This window comes from Lynx rufus, unplaced genomic scaffold, assembly GCF_022079265.1.
Source record: "Lynx rufus isolate CCGP_SWC_20201006 ecotype Redwood Valley unplaced genomic scaffold, mLynRuf1.p SCAF_9, whole genome shotgun sequence".
NCBI classification, from domain to species: Eukaryota; Metazoa; Chordata; class Mammalia; order Carnivora; family Felidae; genus Lynx; species Lynx rufus.
Window position 1 is genome coordinate 44,051,796 of NW_025814897.1, and position 23,097 is coordinate 44,074,892.

Here is a 23,097-nt window from a genome sequence, read left to right on the forward strand (position 1 = left end):
TTTTCTTAATTTTAATTTTTAAGAGAGGATATATTTATAGCATAATAAAAATGTACAACCCTAGGGAGTACAATTTATATTATATTTTATAATTTCATCCTCTAGAGCACAATACAATAAAAATTGGATGGTGTCACCAGAGTTGTATGAACAGTAACCTTAATGAATTTTTTTAGACCTTGATAGTTTTTATTTCACACATACTTGGCACTGTAAACAAGCTTCTATTTCACATGTTTTTCCTTGGATCCGGCTAAAACTCTACTATAAATTTCTACTGAAATCTATAACTAACTAAAACAATAAATAATCACTTTGGTTTTTTTTTATTTTTAATTTTTTATTTAAATTCCAGTTAGTCAACATACAGTGTAATATTAGCTTCAGGTGTACAACTTAGTGATTCAACATTTCCATACAACACTAGGTGCTCATCACAACAAATGTGCTCCTTAATTCCCATCATCTGTTCTACCCATCCCCCCAACCACCTTCCCTCATATAACTATCAGTTTGTTCTCTATATTTAAGAGTCTGTTTTCTTGGTCTGCCTCTCTCTCTCTCCATCCCCACCATGCTCACTTTTTGTTTCTTAAATTCCACATATGAGTGAGATCATATGGTATTTGTCTTTCTCTGACTGACTTACTTTGCTTAGCATAACACTCTCTAGCTCCATTCATGTCATTGCAAATGGCAAGATTTTATTCTTTTTTATGGCTGAGTAATATGTATGTATATGTAATACATGTATACATGCATTATATGTATATATGTATGTATGTATATATGTATACGTATATATGTATACATATATATGTATATGTATATATGTATGTGTAATATGTGTATATATGTATATTCCACTACATATATATAATATGTGTATATATATATATTTATACACACCCCATCTTTATTCATTTATTAGGTGATGTATGCTTGGGCTGTTTCCATAGTTTGGCTATTGTAGATGATGCTGCTATTGGGGTGAATGTATCCTTTTTAATTAGTATTTTTGTATTCTTTGGGTAAATACCTAATAGTGTAATTTTTGAACTGTAGAGTATTTCTATTTTTAACTTTGAGAAACCTCTATGCTGTTTTCTATAGTGGCTGCACCAGTTTGAATTCCCACCAACATTGCAAGACGGTTCCCCTTGCCCTCACCAACACGTTTTTTCTTGTGTTGATTTTGGCCATTCTGACAGGTGTGAGGTAATATCTTGTTGTAGTTTTCATTTGCATTTCTTTGATGATTCTTGATGTTGAGCATCTTTTTCATGTCTGTTGGTCATCTGGACGTCTTCTTTGGAAAAATGTATGTTCATGTCTTCTGCCTATTTTTAATTGGATTATTCATTTTTGGGTTTTGACTCTTATAAACTATATATTTTGGATACTAATCAATATTCAGATATACCATTTGCAAATATCTTCACCCATTCCAGAGGCTGCCTTTTAGTGTTACTGATTGTTTCCTTCGCTGTGCAAAAGCTTGCTATTTTAATGAAATCCAATAGTTTGTTATTGCTTTTGTTTCCCTTGCCTCAGGAGACATCTAGTTAAGAGGTTGCTATGGTCAATGTCAAAGAGGTTATTGCCTGTATTCTTTTGATGGTTTTCTGTCTCACATTTAGGTCTTGCATCTATTTTGAATTTGTTTTTGTGTATGGTATGAGAGAGTGGTCCAGTTTCATTCTTTTGCATGTTGCTATACAGTTTTCCCAACACCATTTGTTGAAGAGACTGTTTTTACCATTGGATATTCTTTCCTGTTTTGTTGAAGATTACTTGACCATACAGTTGTGGGTCCACTTACAGGATTTCTTTTCTGTTCCACTGATGTATGTATCTATTTCTATGCCAGTACCAAAATATCTAGATTATGACAATTTTGTAAATAACTTGAAGTCTGGAATTTTGATGCCTCCAACTTTGCTTTTCTTTTTCAAGGTTGTTTTGGCTGTTCAGGATCTTTTGTGGTTTTATACAAATTTGCAATTGTTTATTGTAGTTCTGTGAAAAATGCTGCTGGTATTTTGATAAGGATTACATTAAATGTGTAGATTGCTTTGGGAAGTATAGACTTTTTTTAAAATGTTTTATTTATTTATTTTTATTTTATTTATTTTTTTACTTTACATCCAAGTTAGTTAGCATTAGTGCAACAATGATTTCAGGGATAGATTCCTTAATGTCCCTTACCCATTTAGCCCATACCCCCTCCCACAACCCCCTCCCAAACCCTCTGTTTGTTCTCCATATTTAAGAGTCTCTTATGTTTCATCTCCCTCCCTGTTTTTGTATTATTTTTGCTTCCCTTCCCTAATGTTCATCTGTTTTGTATCTTACAGTCCTCATATGAGTGAAGTCATATATTTGTCTTTCTCTAATTTTGCTTAGCATAATACCCTCTAGTCTATCCACATAGTTGCAAATGGCAAGATTTCATTCTTTTTGATTGCCAAGTATACTCCATTGTATATATATATCACATCTTCTTTATCCACTCATCCATCGATGGACATTTGGGCTCTTTCCATACTTTGGCTATTGTTGATAGTGCTGCTGTAAACATGGGGGTGCATGTGTCCCTTTGAAACAGCATACCTGTATCCCTGGAATAAATACCTAGTAGTGCACTTGCTGGGTTGTAGGGTAGTTCTATTTTTAATTTTTTAAGGAACTTCCATACTGTTTTCCAGAGTGGCTGCACCAATTTGCATTCTCACCAGCAGTGCAAAAGAGGTCCTCTTTCTCCACATCCTTGCCAACATCTGTTGTTGCCTGAGTTGTTAATGTTAGCCATTCTGACAGGTGTGAGGTGGTATCTCATTATGATTTTGATTTGTATTTCCTGGATGATGAGTGATGTTGAGCATTTTTTCATGGTTCGGTTGGCCATCTGGATGTCTTCTTTGGAAAAGTGTCTATTCATGCCTTTTGCCAATTTCTTCACTGGATTATTTATTTTTTGGGTGTTGAGTTTGATAAGTTCTTTATAGATTTTGGATACTAACACTTTATCTGATACATCGTTTGCAAATATCCTTTGCCATTCCATCAGTTGCCTTTTAGTTTTTTCTGATTGTTTCCTTTGCTCTGCAGCAGCTTTTTATTTTGATGAGGTACCAATAGTTCATTTTTGCTTTTGTTTCCCTTGCCTCCAGAGATGTGTTGAGTAAGCAGTTGCTGTAGCCAAGGTCAAAGAGGTTTTGCTTGCTTTCTCCTCGAGGATTTTGATGACTTCCTGTATTACATTTAGGTCTTTCATCCATTTTGAGTTTATTTTTGTGTATGGTGTAAGAAAGTGGTCCAGGTTCATTTTTCTGCATGTCACTGTCCAGTTTTCCCAGCACCATTTGCTGAAGAGACTGTGTTTATTCCAGTGGATATTCTTTCCTGCTTTGTCAAAGGTTAGTTGGCCATATGTTTGTGGGTCCATTTATGGGTTGTCTATTCTCTTCCATTGATCTGAGTGTCTATTTTTGTGCTAGTACCATACTGTCTTGATGATTACAGCTTTGTAATACAGCTTGAAGTCTGGGGGAAGTATAGACTTTTTAAGAATATTTGTTCTTCCAACCTATGAATGTGGAATGTCTTCCCATTTCTTTGTGTTGTCCTGAAATTTCTATCATCAGTGCTTAATAGTTTTCAGACCATAGGTCTTTTGCTTCTTTGATTAGGTTTATTCCTAGGTATCTTACGGTTTTTTGGTGCAATTGTAAATGGGATTGATTCTTTAATTTGTCTTTCTTTTGTTTTTAAGTTTATTTTTGAGAGAGAGAGAGAGAGAGAGTGAGAGAAAGAATGAGAGAGAGAGAGAATGAGTGGGGGGAAGGGCAGAGAGAGGGGGAAACAGAGGATCCAAAGAGGGCTCTGTGCTGACAGCAGAGAGCCCAATGTGGGGCTCTAGCTCAGGAGCCTTGAGATCATTACTTAAGCAGAGGCTTAACCAACTGAGCCATTCGGGCACCCCTTATTTTCTCTTTCTGAAGCTTCATTATTGGTGTATAGAACTGCAACAGGGGTGCCTGGGTGGATCAGTTAGTTAAGCTTCTGACTTGGACTCAGGTCATGGTCTCACAGTTTGTGAGTTTGAACCCTGCACCGGGCTCTGTGCTGACAGCTCAGAGCCTAGAGTCTGCTTGGATTCCCGTGTCTCCCTCTCTCTCTGCCCCTCCCCCACTCACAGTCTGTCTCTGTCTCTCTCAAAAATAAACAAACATTAAGAAGATTAGAAAAAAAAAGAAATGCAACAGATTTCTGTATGTTGATTTTGTATCCTGTGGCTTTACTGAATTTGTGTATCAATTCTAGCAGGTTTTTGGTGGAGTCTTTAGGGTTTTATGTATAGAGTATCATGTCATCTGCAAATGGTGAAAGTTTTACTACTTCCTTGTTGATTTGTATGCCTTTTATGTCTTTTTGTTGTCTGATGTGTGGCTGTGACTAGGACTTCCAGTACTATGTTGAACAGAAGTGGTGAGAGAGGACATCCCTGTCTTGTTCCCGACCATAGATGAAAAACTCTCAGTTTTTTCCCAGTGAGGATGATATTAGCTGTGGGTTTTTCATATATGGCCTTTATTATATTGAGGTATGTTCCCTATAAACCTATTTTGTTGAGAGTTTTTATGAATGGATGTTGTACTTTGTCACATGCTTTTTTCTGTATCTATTCAAATGGTAATATGATTCTTATTCTTTCTTTTTTTAATCTGGTGTATAGGTTTGATTGATTTGTGAATATTGAATCACACTTGCATCCCCACAATTATTCCCACTTGATCGTGGTGAATGATTCTTTTAATGTCCTGTTGGATTCAGTTTGCTAGTATTTTATTGAGAATTTTTTTCATCCGTGCCCATCAAGAATAGTTTTCATCCGTGCCCATCAAGAATAGCCTGTAGTTTTCTTTCTTAGTGGATTCTTCATCTGGTTTTGATATCAGGATAATGCTGGTCTCATAGAATGAATTTTGGAAGTTTTCCTTCCTATTGTATTTTTTTGAATAGTTTGAGTATAAATAATCACTGTGATCCTCTTAAACTTAATAACAAAGAAGAAAAATATAATTATTCATAGTCTCTGGCATGAAATTGACTGGCTTGAAAAAGATAGAGACTAGAGTTAACCCTTGTTATTTGTAGATGTAACATTTTAATTTTAGATCAGATTTTTCCAAATAAGTGTTTGAAATTTATAAACCAAAAGATTTTAAAACAGTATTTGTAGAAATAAAAGACACAAGATGATAGGAGTGAATGCATTCTATGGTCAAATATGTTGGAAATTTTTCTAGTTAAACAAATCAAAAAAGCTTTCTATATTGTAGAATTTCTCAGATTTCTTATTCTAAGATGTGTAAAAAGGGTATGTACCATCTATATTTCCTAAATAATTTAGTCTAATGATCAACTTTTTATTCTACTCTATACAGATTTCTTTAAAGGAAAAATTGATTGCTTATTTCATAGATTGTTTAGACTACTTATATAAAATTCCCAAAACTTATGACATGTAACAATTTACATTTTTCTTCAGACCAGGAATTTGACAAATGGAAGATTTAAAAAATAGGAGCAAGACTCTTTCTTAACCAGTGACCTAGGCTAGTCATTTACTTGGTCGTTGCCTCATAAAATATTTCTGTTCTTACTTTACTAAAACATAAACAGTAGCTAATATGAATTTATGTGGAAATTCATTCCTTCATAAAATACGATTATAAAATAAAAAGCAAATGTTAATGATGTTTGTATAAATGAAAATAAGGCAAGGATTTCTAATAAGCGTGGTTCTTAAGATTAATAAAGATGTTTTAGAGATGTAGCAGTTCTTGGCCTACTAGAACTATGATGTATATTTAAGGAAATTTCTGTGAACAATCCATAGGTTCAGGTGAATTGTATACTAGTTATTGGGTAATTACTTTATTCTCTTGGGCAATAATTCTATCTATCTCAAGCTGGCAGGAAATAAATGATAATAGCTATTTGCTGAATGCAACATTTAAAATAAAATTTATATTATGCTTGCCCTAAGGCTGTTTCCCATGTATCAATAACTATAATATTATCTTGTATGGTGCTACAAATTTTGGTTCTTGATTTATGAATAAAGCCAATGTGCAAAAGTATTGTCAAATGCTTGACCAAACAAAGACCGTTAATAGTAGGGTCTTTTACCTCATCCATCTACTTAAAAGTAAACATTTTTGTTTGTATCTTGGTTTTGTTTGTTTAAAAATTAAAGTTATAATTATTTTTTTATTTTTTTAAGTTCTAATTTTGAGATAGCTGTAGATTCACATAAAAATGTTAAAAAATAATGAAAAATTTCATGTGCCCTTTATTCAATTTCCCCCAATGGTATCACCTTGAAAACCCAATAGCCAAGATATTGTCCTTGTAAAAGTCCAGATATAAGACACTTACATATTAAACTAGCCTCACATGAGGGATGTTGGGCTGTGGTTTTCTTTCTTTCCCTTTTTTTAAAGGATATTTTCCTGTCAGATTTATGTTATTGATTGATTTCTAGTTTGATTCTATTTTCGTAAAAGAACAGAATCTGTATGATTTCAATTCTTTTAAATCTATCAAGGTCTGTTTTATGGTCTAGGATGTGGTTCATCTTAGTATATATTTTCTGGGCACTCAAAAAGAATGTTTATTCTTTTGTTGTTGTGTGAAGTGTTCTATAAATGTCAATTGGATCTTTTTGGTTAATGATGATGTGAGATCTTCTACATCCTTGTAGGTATTCTGTCAAGCCTTATCAATTTTTACGAAAGGGGTATTAAATTCTCCAACTATATAATTGTGGATTTGTATGTTTTTCCTTTCAGTTTTATCAACTTTTGCTTCATATATTTTGGAGCTCCATTGTTTGGTGCATACATATTTAGGATTGCTATGTCTTCTTGGTAGAATGACTCATTTATCATTATATGATGTTCCTCTCTGTCATCTCAGTGTTAACTATCTACTAATGGTCTTTTCTCATTCAAGCATGAAAGTTTCTTGGTGTGATGAGTGATTTGTGTTTGAAACCTAAACATTTTGGGTATTATGTTTTGAGACTCTTATCTTATTAAATCTTCTGTTTTAACTGGCTTTCTTTGCTTCAACTCCAACAAGGGAAAGGGAAACAAATATTGCCTCGTAACTGCTAGGTGGGGATAGAAGTCCAGGTTATCCATTTGACCTGCTTTCCATGAAGCCTCTATACTTTCTGGCTTTGAAAAGTAGGAATGCCTCATTACTGCTCCCCACCTGGCCTCCATTCATAACACAGATTAAATGGCCTCAATGTCACTGGGTAGTAGTGGAGGCCCTGCCTCACCATAAGTCTCCTTTGACACCAGTCCAACAGAGATTACTGCCAGGTGGGTATGGAAGTGCAGGTTCTCTGCATCACCTTCATGTAAGATAGGGGGAGTGGTTCCTCACTTCGTGGTTGGGATGGAAATCTCTCTCTTTTTTTTTTTTTTAATTTAAATTCAAGTTAGTTAACATACAGTGTAGTCTTGGCTTTAGGAGTAGAACCCAGTGATTCATCTCTTACATATGACACCCAGTTCTCCTCCCAACAAGTTCCCTGTTTAATGCCCATCACCCATTTAGTCCATCCCCCCACCCACCTCCCATCCAGCAACCCTCAGTTTGTTCTCTGTATTTAATAGTCTCTTATGGTTTGCTACCCTCTCTGTTTTTAACTTATTTTTCCTTCCCTTCCCCTATTATCATCGTTAAGTTTCTCAAATTCCACATATGAATGAAATCATATGATATCTGTCTTTCTCCAACTGACTTATTTCACTTAGCATTATACACTCTATTACATCCACATTATTGCAAATGGCGAGATTTCTTTCTTTTTCATCACTGAGTAGTATTCCCTTATATGTATATATTATGTATATATATATACATGTATACGTGTATATGTATATATACACACATATGTATATATGTATACGTGTATATGTATACATGTATATATATATGTATATATATGCATATATATATACATACACACACACACATCTTCTTTATCCATTAGTCAGTCAATGGACATTTGGGTTCTTTCCATACTTTGGCTATTGATAGTGCTGCTATAAACATTGGGGTGCATGTACCCCTTCAAATTAACATTTTTGTATCCTCTGGATAAATTTCTAGTAGTGCAATGCTGGGTCATAGGGTAGTTCTATTTTTAATTTTTGAGGAACCTCCATAATGTTTTTCCAGAGTGGTTGCATCAGTTTGCATTCCCACCAACACCACAGAAATACAAACAATTATAAGAAAATACTATGAAAAATTATATGCCAACAAACCGGACAATATGGAAGAAATGAACAAATTCCTAGACACCCACACACTACCAAAACTCAAATAGGAAGAAATAGAAAATTTGAACAGGCCCACAACCAGCAAAGACATTGAATCTGTTATTAAAAATCTCCTAACAGGTAAGAGTTCTGGGCCAGATGGCTTCCCAGGGAAATTCTACCAGACTTCTAAGAAAGAGTTAATACTTATTCTCCTCAAACTTTTCCAAAAAAATAGAAATGGTAGGAAAGATTTCAAACCCATTCTATGAATCCAGCATTACCTTGATTCCAAAGCCAAAGACCCCACTAAAAACAAGAATGACAGGTCAATATCCCTGATGAAACTGAATGAAAAAATTCTCAACAAGATACTAACAAATCAAATTCAGCAGTACATTAAAATAATTTTTCACCATTATCAAGTGGGATTTATTCTTCTTACTCAGACTTCTCTGACACCATGCAGCCAGGGGATTGGGACACAGTACTAATCTGATAATGATGGAGGTCTAGTCGCCCCAACCAGACTGTCTTTCTTCTCTCTCTCTCTCTCTCTCTCTCTCTTCCTCTCTCTCCCTCTCCCTCTCTCTCTTTCTATTTCATTTTGTTAAATTTTCTTTCTTGCTGTTTAAATGGAGTATACTGATTATTGCCTAAAAGTTTTCTGCCCTATTCCTTGACTTTTGGCTACAAAGGGCAAGTTTTTGTTGCTTTTTAGTTTGTTTTTGTCTTTGTCTAAACCTTTTGCTATTTTCAGGCTTCTTCAGCAATAGATCTTGGATATATGAGGTGAAAAGAAAGCACAAGGGACTCACTAACATGGTCAAGAGGTCCCAGGGTCTCTAGCTAGTCTGCCTTATCTTCACCATTCATATTATTCTGTTTTATATACATATACAAAGATTTAAGTTGTACTTAGAGAGGAATAGAGAAATGTATATCTACTCCACTTTCCCATAAGTGGAAGTCTATTTTTTGTTTATTGACTGTCATTCTTCTGTATTTTTGGCCATCTAAAAATCCATTGTTTTTGCACAAAGATTTCTTCTAACCATACCCACTCAGAGTGGAGTGACTAGTGTTGGACCAGATAACAGAAGCAGGATTGGGAGTGTACCTCCCAATCAGACACCAAAGTTCTGATATGTCTTTGGTAAACTAGAGAAGCCAGAATGGAACATACATACGTCATACTTCTGCTACAGTCTGAGGTATGATAATTATCTAAGAGGAGAAGCACTTGTGCCATTGTTTGTGTTGAGAACTGAAATAACCATGCTTTTTAGGGAATCCATTTCTACTGGAATGTACAATTGTGAAACAAACTATGGTTATTCAGATTTAAGCATTTGGCAGACATTTTCTTGATATTGAACTAAATAAGTATGTCACTTAAAAGAAAACAACTGCTGATATTTTTTGCCAATGATACAATTTGAGCTTTCAAGCAAAAATAGAATTTTGAAAATTTTGATTCCATCACTATAAGCTCAAGAGCTTCTGAATACTTGAAGACATTTCTGATGAGATTATTGGTGGTACTAATGAGTGTGATTTTTTTGATATTATGTAATGAGATATTTCAAAATTTGACAGATCTACAGGTCTTAGCGAACCAATATTTTGAAAATGACCTATGATTGATATTACAAAATAAATAGGGTGAAAAATCCACTCACGATGTAAGAGAGATTTGAGTAGAATGTAACGTAACAAGTACAAAAACTTCATTTATATGGTTTCCGATTTGACAGCACAACTCAGCTTTTAAGAAATTACCACTTGTTGAGGTTTAGTATACAAAAATAGATCTGCAATTATCAGAAAATGTTTTTAAAAATACTTCTCCTTATTCTAATTTTATATCTGTGTGAGGCTGAGTTTTCTTCATTTTACAACTAAACTCCATGTGATACTACTGTTGAGTATAGAAATAGACATATAATCCAGATGTCTTTTTTTTACAAAAATATAAAGCAATGCCATGTTACTTTCTATTTTTATAAAATATATTTAATTATGTTACTTATATGAATGTAATGAGTAAAAAATTTTGTTATTTTAATGAATAAATAAATGTTTTCAAATTTTTCTTAGTCTTAGTTTTAAAAATGGTAAGTAGAAATAAATATAACCCACATTAACAAAATCTTATTGGAATTCTCCATATTTTGTATGAGTTGTAAATAGATACTGCAGCCAAAATATTTTAGATAACAAAGCAGTCCTACATGAGACATAGTTACTTTGTCTTTGGTATGTTGAAGTCTCTCAACTCATATTTGTTAGATAAATAAAGGTATAAAAATAGAATACACCTAGAACAGGTGAATTATTATTTTGCTCCTTAAAGATCTTCTGGGACCTTAAATGGAAAATGAGATTATCCTTTAGCAAACAGCCATTTTCTCCAGCAGTGAATCCAAATGATGAAAAAATAAATAAAATCTCTCTATTATGAATAAATACATTTAATGAAGACTAATAACCTTGCTAACTTATAAGGGAAGTTGGGATAACTATTTAAGATTACAAATATGGGAGTAGGGAAAAGGAAACATTTCCTGTGTATATAGTAGAAGCTAGATGTGTGTACATTCTCACAGTAGCCTAAATAGGTAATTATTAAATACACTTTTAAAACAAGGAAGAAGATGCTAGTAATGTTAAAACTGATACTAAAACATATTGCCATATTCTTTCAAAATCAGTGTCTCAATCTACTTTACAGGGCCCTGCCCCAATCTGGGAAATTCTTCTCTCTCTTTCTCCACTGTAGCTTTCCAATGGCGTTTGCCAGTACATAATACCAGCACCTCTTAATTCATAGCAAAGATGACACATGCCTTAAATAAATTACTTTACTTTCTCAATATTCACATTTGACAAGGACAATTTGCATTCCAGTACAACTAGTTGGAGGGAGTAGAAACAGAAGAATCATTCAAAACTATATAAATATATAGGGCCCAACATGCTAATTTTTTCTTTTCTTTTCTTTTCTTTTCTTCTCTTTTTTTTTTTTTTACAGAGAGATCTCTGAGATTATCACAGTTGTTGCTAAAAGTTTACTGAGCATCAAGCAATAATATCCCCAAACTCTAAACTATTCTGTTTTTAAGGTTTTGTTTCCTGAAAAAAATAAAATAAAATAAAACTGTGAGTTTCTACTACCCAAATGTCTGAACAATGTCATTGAGCCTAAAGAAATCTATGTCCACAAAATTTAAAATGCCCCCTAATATTCAAAAAGTCAGTTTCTAATAAGTGATCACTGCATCCTGGTTAGAGAGTTTCTAATGGCCAGATAAAATGCTTTGGAAAACAAGGCACTGATAAAGAATTTAACAGGCATTTCATATATAGGAATTATGCTTGACTTGTTTTTTGTGAACCTAGTACACAAGTATTAACTCTTCCCTAAGCATGACTTCTGCCTTGGATCTCTTAAAACATATGTATATAGCAGTCCCTTATTTTATTTCAGGCTTTTTAAAAGGTAATGTTATATCCTGGTTAAAGAAGCACATTCAAAGCAAACCCACTTGGAAAGTTATACACAGGATACTTTTCTGAATTTCCTACATTTATTAGAACGGTCCTATTTTTCTTGCAAACTTGAGGTGAGGAGAAAAGAGTCTATCCTTTGAGCCAAATGAGTTGAATCAGTTCATTCAACTGGAAGGAGACACATTGATTCCTAAACTCACTGGAATAACTACTTAAAATAATGCTTTAATCAGTGAATAATAAACATCAGAGGGCTGTTGTGAGGATTAAATCATCTAACATGTGAGAAATGAGATTGTCTGGCACACAGAGATTTTTTAATGGTATTATTATGATCAGGAATATTGCCTAATCAGAATACCAACAAGGTTGCCAAGGTGTAATTCTGGGGAATTAAATAATCCAGGCTTGGAAAAGTTTTCTTGGTCTGAGTTCCTTAAAACCTTTCATCTCTGTTCAAAGTCAGTGAACACCAATCTATACCAAGCTCTTCAGCTTTCTGATCCCCCAAAATGGGTAAAGACGTGCCCAAGAGGCCTGGAGCCTTCCTATCACTAGAATGTCCCACTCCACTGAAATGATCTCTTTGGAATTAAGATTTACACAGTTAGTCTGAATGGAATTTAGTTGTTGAGTCTGTGTAATCATTTCCGGATGTCCTAATAAAGTCCATTTCTCAAGCAAAGACTGAAAACTAGGTCATTCTCTGAGACTTCAGTGTGACTGGCTGCTGGTCTTTCTCTTCAAATATGCAGTTATAAAACATCATTCAAAATTTCAATACTTCCATTTTCTTTTATTAAAGCCCAGAGCTTATTTTTTACTTTCTTGAACTGCTGAAGTCCCAGCAAATGAAGAGGTGATATACTTCCCAGGGATGTGTCTGGCAGTCACAAAAAAATAGAAAGGGTTGAAAGGCTGCTGGAAAGGAAAGTTCTGGATAATCATAATAGCATTTATTTTAGAAGAGCCATCATAAGAAGATAAACTCGATTTTTTAATGGTGTATAGATTGAGAAGCCAAAACAAGGACTAATTATGAGAAACCAGTGGGAGATGTTTTAGAACCGTCCTCAATGTGTTGTGCACCTGTCTGTCTCACATTTGGTTACCAAGAGCTCCTGATACTCTATACTCTAGAGTATAAAAAAGTTGCTCTACTCTAACCAACTCATCTCCATCTCAGTCTCCATACCTGAAAACAAGCCATCACCATCCATCATCCCCCCAACAGCATTCTGCTAAGGCTGCTGGCTTCATACCTTGCTGACATATAGAGAAGATCATGTTAACTTCCTGCTGGCCTCTCCTGACCACATTGTCTATAGCAATGTTTCACAAAACAAGGTATGTAGATGTATTCTTAAAGATAGGAACATTATATCATGAGTTTTAAACTTTGGGTTTTCAAATATATCTCTTTTACAGGGAAGCTATAAGAGACATTTACCTGGAACAAACTCTAGTTTCTTAATTTCCCTAGGGATCTGTGGGCATATTTTTAGAGGTGTATAAGTTTTTTTCCTCCAGAGAAGATTGAGAAACAAAGGTATACATGATGTATTCTAAACCCTTTATACTTCTTATTTCCCATTTCAAAGTTAATATTTTAGCCATATACAACTTCTTATTTTTTTTGGTAACTAATTTCACACTTTCACACCTCTGTTCCACTGCACATGTTGTTCCCTCTGCTGGAAATGCCTTTTCTCTTCTCTTCTTGGTGAATAATTATTGATATTTCAAGATCTAGGGTTTTTTTTTGTCTTCTAAGGAAATATTTCTCGTTTATCTTTGGTTCCTACCTCACTGCATACTATCATATTGTGTTTTCCCCATGTATTCATATGGTGTTTCCTCATTAGATAGTAATCTCCTTGAGGTCAGAAACTATGTAATTGTCATCTTTGCATGTCTTTGTATGTTCATAATTTACTATAGTACCAGGATCATAGAGGGCTCTTTAAATGGAATAAAACTAGGTTTTTTCCATCAACCTGGAACTTTTTTTCTCCCACATGTGGTAGGTTAGTCCTTGTCTTTGAATAGCCACATAAGGATATTGTCATAGTGGCATCTCAGCACAGTATGGGATGTTGGAGTGAACACACAGAGAGTTGTCTTTCATCTGTACATTTCCATGATCCTAAGTTGTGCTTAGGGTTGTGAACACAACTTTAAGTTAGAATTGTTTCTTGTTCTTGCGCCTTCCTCTCTTTTGGGTAACAGGAGCTGTCCTTTCCCTTGTCCCCTTGTTTTTGGGAATCCCCTGAAAAGCTATTTATCTCAAGAAATGCTATCTCTGGGTCTATATCAACAATATTTTCCCACCTTTATCCCTCTTTATTTTTCTACTACATCTAGCCCATCATGACCTATTTTCTCAGGAGTCAGTCTATACTTAGTTTCTAAGCTGATTGTCAGAAAAACTAATCAGTGATAACTGAGTTGTCAACAACTAATCCAAGTTTAACATAATTAATTATTGCTGCCGTTTTTTGAAGAAATATCATAAGTTCCTTACATGTATTTTATCATTATCCTTACACAAACCCCATACATTATTATTCATAGCTACATTTTAAAGATGATGAAACTAAAGCCCAGAAGTAAAATAACATATTCAAAATAGTATGTCTAGGAAGTGGTGGGGTTTGGATCAAATTCCAGTCAGTTTGATTGCTTTTAACCACTTTGCTAAACTGTTGGTTCTCCTTTAGCCCCCAACACACATACCACTGCCAGTTTTGCATTAGCAGTATTATGAAACTTGAAGTACAAGACACGATGGGCAGATATTTGGACATGAGAAGATCCTTCTTTGAATCTAATAGTCCATATAGCATGGGGACGAACTTTTTAGCCAAATCTGAAGACTGCCTTTTATAATGCAGACTTATTTGTCTTTGCTTTTTCTAGGAACATGAATCTCTTTTGCACAATTCACAAGTGGTACATTTTCAATATTTATTTCAGGACTTATATCTAGGAAGAAAGCTGAGGTAACATAAACTACTTCAGTAGTTGAAAACACAACAGTTCCTCCATCCCAGGACTGGCTGCAAGAATTTGTTCAATGGGATGGAAATTACACACACCTCAAAAAGCTAATAATAATCAAAGGGCAGCAATAACCATGGGGTTCAATAAAAACCAACAATTCCATTCCACCTGTGTTTACTGACAGAGCAGAATGCAGTAGTTGTCTTTGCTCCTGCTTCTCCAGTCCTGTTCTCCTCGCAGCCATACTCACTTGAGCTCCAGTCCTGCTCTCCTCACAGCTATACTCACTTGAGCACTCCTTGCAAGCCCAGACATCCCACATCCTTCCCTATCCTGGTTTCAAAATGTGTCCAGTGAGCAAAACTTACTCCCCATGGTACAAGATGATTCTAGAATACGTTTCTATACCAGAAAGAAAGAAAATGCCAAAATAGTGGGGATGTGAAACAGAGGCATAAGAGCCAGCTTAAGGCGTGCCCATGGGTGAAATCTGGGACCATTTGAGCATAGAGATAATTATGCACCTTAATTAATTATATATTATTGAAAACAAATTGAAAGTCTTTACTTCATACCATAGATATATTGATATCAGTATACAGTTGATAGATAGGAAGGAAAAGGAAGGAGGAAGGAAAGAAGGAAGGGAAGAAGGGAGGAAAAAAGGGGGGCTCTTGCTAACAGTAGAATCCTAAGTGCTGACTAATAAATGTAAAGGGAGTGCTGAAGTTGGAAAGTCATCATTTTGTAACCATCAATGGAGGGTAACTTCAGGAGAAAGCAGAATATTTGCATTATATTAAAAATGTCCCCATGTAGTCAATTTATTATATTGAAAGAGAAAAATTAGTAATTATAGAGTGGAGAAATTGGACCACACCTGGAGCAGATGATCAAATTAATATCACCATTGTGAGACAGATGGTTGCCCTGTGCCTCCAGATGTGACACCCTCTTAGAAAGATGCAAAGTCACCTTTGTAGAATTCTGGATAATAATGTATTTCCTGGATCCAATCATGAGGAAATATAAGACAAACTCAAAACAAGGAAATTTTATTTAAAAATGGAGGAAAGGACTGCATTCCCCCCAAATGTCAATCTTATTAAAAAAATCTGTAGAAAATATTTCAAAGTGAAGGCTAAGGAGACATGACAACCTAAATGTTAACTGCCCCTACACTGGATCTTGTTACAGAGAAAAAAAAATTTCTGTAAAGGATATTATTAGGCCTATTGAAAAAAAATTGGAAACATTAGATTAGAATAAAGCATTATATAAATATAGAATTTACTAAAGTTAATAACTGGTCTGTGGCTATGTAAGAGAATATTCCTACTCTATGGAAAAATACACCGACAAATCCAGGGGTAAAGTGTTCTAATTTATACAACTCACCTTCAAGTGGTTGAGATTGGGAGAGAGAGAAAGAAAACAAGATATAATGTAAACAGTAAGTGCATATAAGTATATGTGTGTCTTTTGTACTGTTTTATTGCTGTAATTTTTCTGTAGGCTTAAAATTATTTCTGAATAAAAGTTTAAAGAAAAGAGTAAAAAAAAATGTGCCCTTGATCAGGGAACATCTTTGCTGATAGCTCAGATCAACATTTTCTAAGATTTTCCCACTGGTATGTTGGCAACATACAATGTGGATAAATAACTAAGTGGTAGGTTATGCAATTTGAAGTGCCTTAGGTTTTATTTTTGTACTCAGTTATCAACTTATCAAACACCTATTATGTGCCAGATAACGTGCTATGATATGCTTTTTTTCTCCTCCTCAAGAAAGCATACTAGACTAGATGTGAAAGAGAATAAAATACTGCAAAAAATAAAATAATTCACAACCATAATTTATTAATAGCAGCAAATTCTTTGTGTAAACCTGATGTTCTGCACTTACCTCTGTGCATTAGAAACTCATTTAGAAGCCACTATCTGAGTTGACACAGCTCAAGCCACTTTCTTTTTCAGACTTGAGACCCAGAAAAGTTTCACTCCCCTACCTTATTTCTGGGACCAGCCCATGTTCCTTAGTGACAAAGTTCCATGCTTTCTCACTGCTAGGAAATCTGCCTGAAAAATGTATAAAGTACCTCTGTTCCCTTAAGTATGCAGCCTGACTATGCAGTGTCATTAAGACAGAATTTGTAGTTTTGATTTGTATTTCCCTGATGATAAGCATGTTGAGCATTTTTTCATGGGTTGGTTGGCCATCTGGATGTCTTCTTTGGAGAAGTGTCTATTCATGTCTTTTGCCCATTTCTTCAGTAGATTATTTGTTTTTTGGGTGTTGAATTTGATAAATTCTTTATAGATTTTGGATACTAACCCTTTATCTGATATGTCATTTGCAAATATCTTCTCCCATTCCATCGGTTGCCTTTCATCATCAGGGAAATACAAATCAAAACCACAATGAGATACCACCTCACACCTGTCAGAATGGCTAACATTAACAACTCCGGTAACAACAGATGTTGTCAAGGATGCGGAGAAAGAGGATCTCTTTTGCACTGCTTGATGGGAATGGAAACTGGTTCAGCCACTCTGGAAAACAGTATGGAGGTTCCTCAAAGAATTAAAAATAGAACTACTCTGCGATCCAGCAGTTGCACTACTAAGTATTTATCCAAGGGATACAGGTTGCTGTTTCGAAGGGGCACAAGCACCCCAGTGTTTATAGCAACACTATCAACAATAGCCAAAGTATGGAAAGAGTCCAAATGTCCATCGATGGATGAATGGTTAAAGAAGATGTGGTAATATATATACAATGGAGTGTAACTCGGCAATCAAAAAGAATGAAATCTTGCCATTTACAACAATGTGGATGGAATTAGAGGGTATTATGCTAAGCAAAATAAGTCAGTCAGAGAAAGACAAATAGATGACTTCACTCATATGAGGACTGTAAGATACAGAACAGATGAATATAAGGGAAGGGAAGCAAAAATAATATAAAAGCAGGGAGGGAGATGAAACATAAGAGACTCTTCAATATGGAAAATAAACAGAGGGTTACTGGAAGGGCTGTGGGGGGATGGGCTAAATGGGTAAGGGGCATTAAGGAATCTATGCCTGAAATTATTGTTGCACTATATGCTAACTAACTTGGATGTAAATTTAAAAAAGAAAAAAGAAAAAAAAATGTAGTCCTGTTGTTAACCTCTGGCAAAGTCCAATGGGACACCCAATCCTCCCAAATGGTGACTGCCAACTTGTGTGTGAAACTTTGTCCCTTGTGTGTACCCCTTTGTCCCAGCATATAGTCTCTTAGACACCTTGGAACCATGCACTGCCTTCTTATATTATTGAAGGTACAGCTTGATACGTTTATGGCTCACCCTCAAGAAACTCTCAATCCACTCTGGGTCATCAGAATACAATGGAAAGGACTCTGGGATCTTGGCACTTGACAATTTTCAGAACAGGTTTAGCTCTGTCACTTAATGAATGAGTGGTTATAGCCAAGTCATATAAAATCTCTAGTCCCGTTTCCTCTCTTTAAACTAGAAATAATGGTGCTATCTTCCTCAGAGGATGGTTGTAAGAAGTGAGATAGTGCTATACAAAATGTTTGACATGGTGCCTTGCAAATAGTGATTAGAAGGAAAATGTTAATCATTAATATTACTTTCGGAAGATAAACATAATTTTTATTTTAATGGCTAGAAGCAGAATTCCTCTTTAAGGTGATATACTTCTTGTTTAAATTGCTTCTCGGGGAGAGCAAGGCCCTGAGGTTGTGGATTAGAAGGAAACAGGGATATGAAAGACACAGTAAAATTATTCTGTATAGTTGAGCAACAGAAGTTGGATAAAACAACAATTACAATGACAAGAAAATAAGGCAAAAGGTTAAGACAAGGGACGCCTGGGTGGCTTAGAAGGTTAAGCACCCGACTCTTGATTTCAGCTCAGCTCATGATCTCAGGATTGTGAGATCGAACCCTATGTTGGGCTTCACACCGAGTATGGTGCCTGCTTAAGATTCTCCCTCTCCGTCTCTCTCTCTGTGCCCCTCCCCCACTTATTCTCCTTCTCTCTCTCTCTCAAAAAAATAACTTAAAAAAAGTTAAAAGTAAAGAAAGGAGAGAAAGATTTATTTACATGGTAGTGTGCCAAAGAGTTTTTTAAGAGGTGGACTGTTTAATGTTGAGTTGTCAACATTGCTACAAGTTGGCCACCTGTCTTCCCAAAACTCCTATTAAATCTATGACTTAAGTGAATGTTCCTGGCTGGTTAGTTGGTTTTTGTTTGTTTTTTATAGTTTGTTTCCATAATGCATATTGAAGTGAAAAAAGTGGGTTTCATGACTGGAACAGCATTGAGCAGAGAGGAATGAAAAAGTGCTGAAGGAAAGAGCAAGCAAGACTGAGAACTTTGTAGGAAAAGGACCTAGAAGAGCCTCTGAGAAGGAATCTCTGGCAAAGTACAAAAATTTTAAGGGGTAGTGGGATGGCGACTTAACCTGACATATAGGTTTTATCCTTATTGGAGGTAAGAGAATGGACTTGCCTCAACGAGCCTCATTCCCAAAATATTTTAAAGTAGATAAAATACTAAGACTTGCAAAATATGATAGATTCACAGTCTTTTATCTATAATTCCAAAATACAAAATGGTCTGACAATATTTCGTTTAGCACCAATACTCTGTTAGTGAAGAAACTTGACCTTAGTCACCCTGAGGCTGCCAACCATCTTTCTTTATTGCCATGGTGGGTGTATTCTTACATCTCGCTGAAGAGTTATATGTGTTGGATTATGGTGTGCTGCTCAGACTCTGTGAGGATTATTGGCCACATAGGCAATATGCCAATTTCCTTATTCAGAAAATTCTGCGTTCTTAAACATATCTGGGACCAGGGTTTTGGATAAGAGATTCTAAACATGTTCAGAAAAACAGAAGAAATTTTAAATGAGTGATAAATGGGAGTTACCTTCCAGTGTATTCCTAAAGCTGAAATTGGCAGCTTTATCCATGGAATCCGATTCATATTGTGTCAGACTTAGGCAAAATTCCACATCAGCAGAGGAGGGGAGCCTTGGGGTCCTGGCTTTGTCGTGGTTTCCAGGATTGCGCAGTAATGGTCCCTCTGGAGTTCCATCACATAAAGCCTGACGGCTATTGTACTCCTCCAACCGGGTACAGATGATCTACACAAAAACCTTTATGTTAAAGGAGTTGTGGCTAGAGATTATCATCAAGAGGTTCATATTTTTAAGTACACTGTTGACAGGCATCTGGGTGGCTCAGTCAGTTAAGCGTCTGACTTCAGCTCAGGTCATGATCTCGCAGTTTGTGGCTTCGAGCCCCTCATAGGGCTCTGTGCTGACATCTCAGAGTCTGGACCCTGCTTTAGATTCTGTGTCTCCCTCTCTCTCTGCCCCTCCACTGTCCACACTGTGTGTGTCTCTCTCTCTCAAAAATAAATAAACATGAAAAAAATTAAACTGTTGAAGGAAGCAGCCCATCTGAGGGTTGCAGGGCAGCGTAAGCAGTGAAAGTTAAAATCTAGAACAGACTTCTAGTCTTGCATCTAATTAAGAAAATGAGTCAAATTTCTTATGTCTCATCTATAAAATGGGGATACTAATAACTACTGCATATAATTTTGTCAAATATTTATTTGATGAGAAATTATTTTGACAAACATCTGTTAAACATCCATTGTGTGACTTTGCCAGTTGTGTGCCCATGAAGCTAGCCCTGGTACTGAGTCACATCTGTGCCATCACTTGTTTTCTCTGTTTATATGTCTTCTCTTTTGGCTCTAACAAGTTTCATGGCTTACATGGCAAATACATGATAAGAACTCCCTACTTCTTATCTCTGCTTCAAAACTACCACTCTGAACTCTGAACTTTGTTTATCCATCTTGGACTTTTTATTTCAGTGTTATCTCACACATATCTCAAATGGAACATTTAAAATCCAAAAATCTGTTTCTCTCTCTACGTTTCTTATCACACCAACCATCCTGCTGCTCAAACCAGAAGCCCATGAATCATAATTTTTAACCTGGAGAGTAACTGGTGAGTTTTCATTTGTATTTTATTCTCTTATGTCTTTCACATTGAGATCATTAATCAATTGTTTCAATTCTACCTCTGGAATATAGCTTGAATATGGGAATTGCTCTTCAATTTGCTTACAAATTGTGTGATCTGACTGCCAAAGTCAGATTGGCTACCCTTCTCTGGGCATTACTTGGGCTTCTCCATGCTGTGACTTTGTTCATGCCTAAGCACACTCACTCCTTGCCATGGGTCTGGTGTCTGACCTCATCCTCAAGGCTGAGGCAATATTACAGAAAAAACAGACATGAGGCACCTGGGTGGCTCAGTCAGTTAAGCGTCCAATTCCTGATTTTGGCTCAGGTCATCATCTCATGGTTAGTGAGTTTGAGCCCCACATAGGGCTCTGCATTGACAGTGCGGAGCTTGCTTGGGATTCTCTCTCTCTCTCTCTCTCTCTCTCTCTCTCTCTCTCTCTCTTTCTCTCCCTCTCTCTGTCCCTCCCCTGCTCATGCTTTCTCTCTCTCTCAACATAAATAAAACTTCAAAAAGAAAAAAAAAAGAAAAAAGACACTGTCAACCCTGACTTCAAAAGAATTCGAAAGAATCTGACTCGTGGGGCTCCTGGATGGCTCAGTTGGTTAAGTGTCTGACTTCGGCTCAGGTCATGATCTCATGGTTTGTGATTGTGAGTTTGAGCCCCACGTCAGTCTTTGTGCTGACAGCTCAGAGCCTGGAGCCTGCTTCTAATTCTGTGTCTCCCTCTCTCTCTGTCCCTCCCCCACTTGTGCTCTGTCTCTATCAAAAATAAATAAATGTAAAAAAAATAAAATAAAAGAATCTGACTCTAAATATGAATAATTTTTATGAATCCTTCATTGAATTATTTTGTGTATAGTTTCATTTATATCTAGGCAGAAAAATAAGCTATGATAAAAAATAATTCACTAAATAAGTTAAAAGGTGCTCTTTCAGTATAAATGTAAAATAAAAATTCTAAATGATTAAAAATATCACATCATAATTTAATAGGCATTTATTTGTCTCAATACTATATAAATTATTCATCTTAAAATCATTGATGCCTTAGATTTGGTGAGAGCAATGAACTAAATAGCAAGATATCAATCCTAATTCAAAACAAACATGAAGGAGAAACCACCCTGCCATCACTGATGGTTCATAACAAGCACATCCTTCCACAGGATGTCTGTGCCCACTGAGTAGGTAAGATTATTTGCCAAATTTAGACTCCATTTACTTTACACTCCCTTAATAAACAATATCATCTGCTTTAGAAAATGTGATCTCCATGAGGACAACTTTATTATTGTTGTCATTATCATTATTAATCACACAACCTAGAATAGAGGCTCAATAAATTTGATGGATGAATAAACAAATCAATGGATGAACCAATGAATCTTCAACTACACACATGTTAAACACCCTTTTACCCTCGTTCTGTTGATACTGACCTCTGCCCTAGAAGATATTTTTTTAAATATATCATTTTTATTAAGTGTGTATTTGGCCCTATTATGTTCCACACCATGAGGAAGGCATCTCTGTGTACATTTTTAAAACTTCACACATGTACTTCATAGATTTATATGATTTTATCCCTACTTTAATGATGAGGAAGCTGAGTCTAAGTGTGGGAGAGTACAAAAGTAGCATCTAAAATCCTGTCTTATGGGGCACCTGGGTGGCTCAGACAGCTGGGTGACCAACTTTCGATTTTGGCTTAGGGCCTGTAGTCTCATGGTTTGTGAGACTGAGCCCTGAGGAGCCTGATGCAGGCAATATTTTAGAAGTGAAAAGCCTTCCTGGTCACTTGTTTGCACCACAGTTAAAAATAATCAAGACAGTCAGTCTCCTGCTCCAGTGAGCTTGCAATCTATAGAAACGTAAAGGCAAATTAAACTACCGTGAGCTAGAACTGAAGGAGCCATGCCTCCTAGGAATGGCTGCTACTGTGTTAAATAGAGACACTTCAAGAAGCTTTTAATTTTTGGTTACTAAGACATCACTTATGAATTGAAGCGTTGTATGTTGGAAAATAATTGGACTCCAAAGTTAGGTAGGTAAGGGCTTCAGTTCTGGCTCTGTTGCTTACTAGGAATGTGTCAATGAGCATGTTATTTAGACTTGCTAATTTTCTCAACTGTAACATGAAATCATACTAAATGTAACAGGAAATAAAA

The 23,097-nt window shown here is 35.6% G+C and overlaps 1 protein-coding gene across 2 annotated transcripts in view; it reads right to left on the reverse strand.

Moving 5' to 3' along the window:
* TYR (tyrosinase) overlaps positions 1-23,097 on the reverse strand; it is a 104,089-nt gene that overhangs the window by 73,711 nt on the left and 7,281 nt on the right. The window contains exon 2 of one of the 2 annotated variants that reach the window (XM_047070006.1): positions 19,813-20,029. In XM_047070006.1, coding sequence (XP_046925962.1) covers positions 19,813-20,029 — 217 coding nt within the window. The remainder of the gene's footprint in view (positions 1-19,812; positions 20,030-23,097) is intronic. The other variant, XM_047070007.1, reaches the window with a different exon arrangement.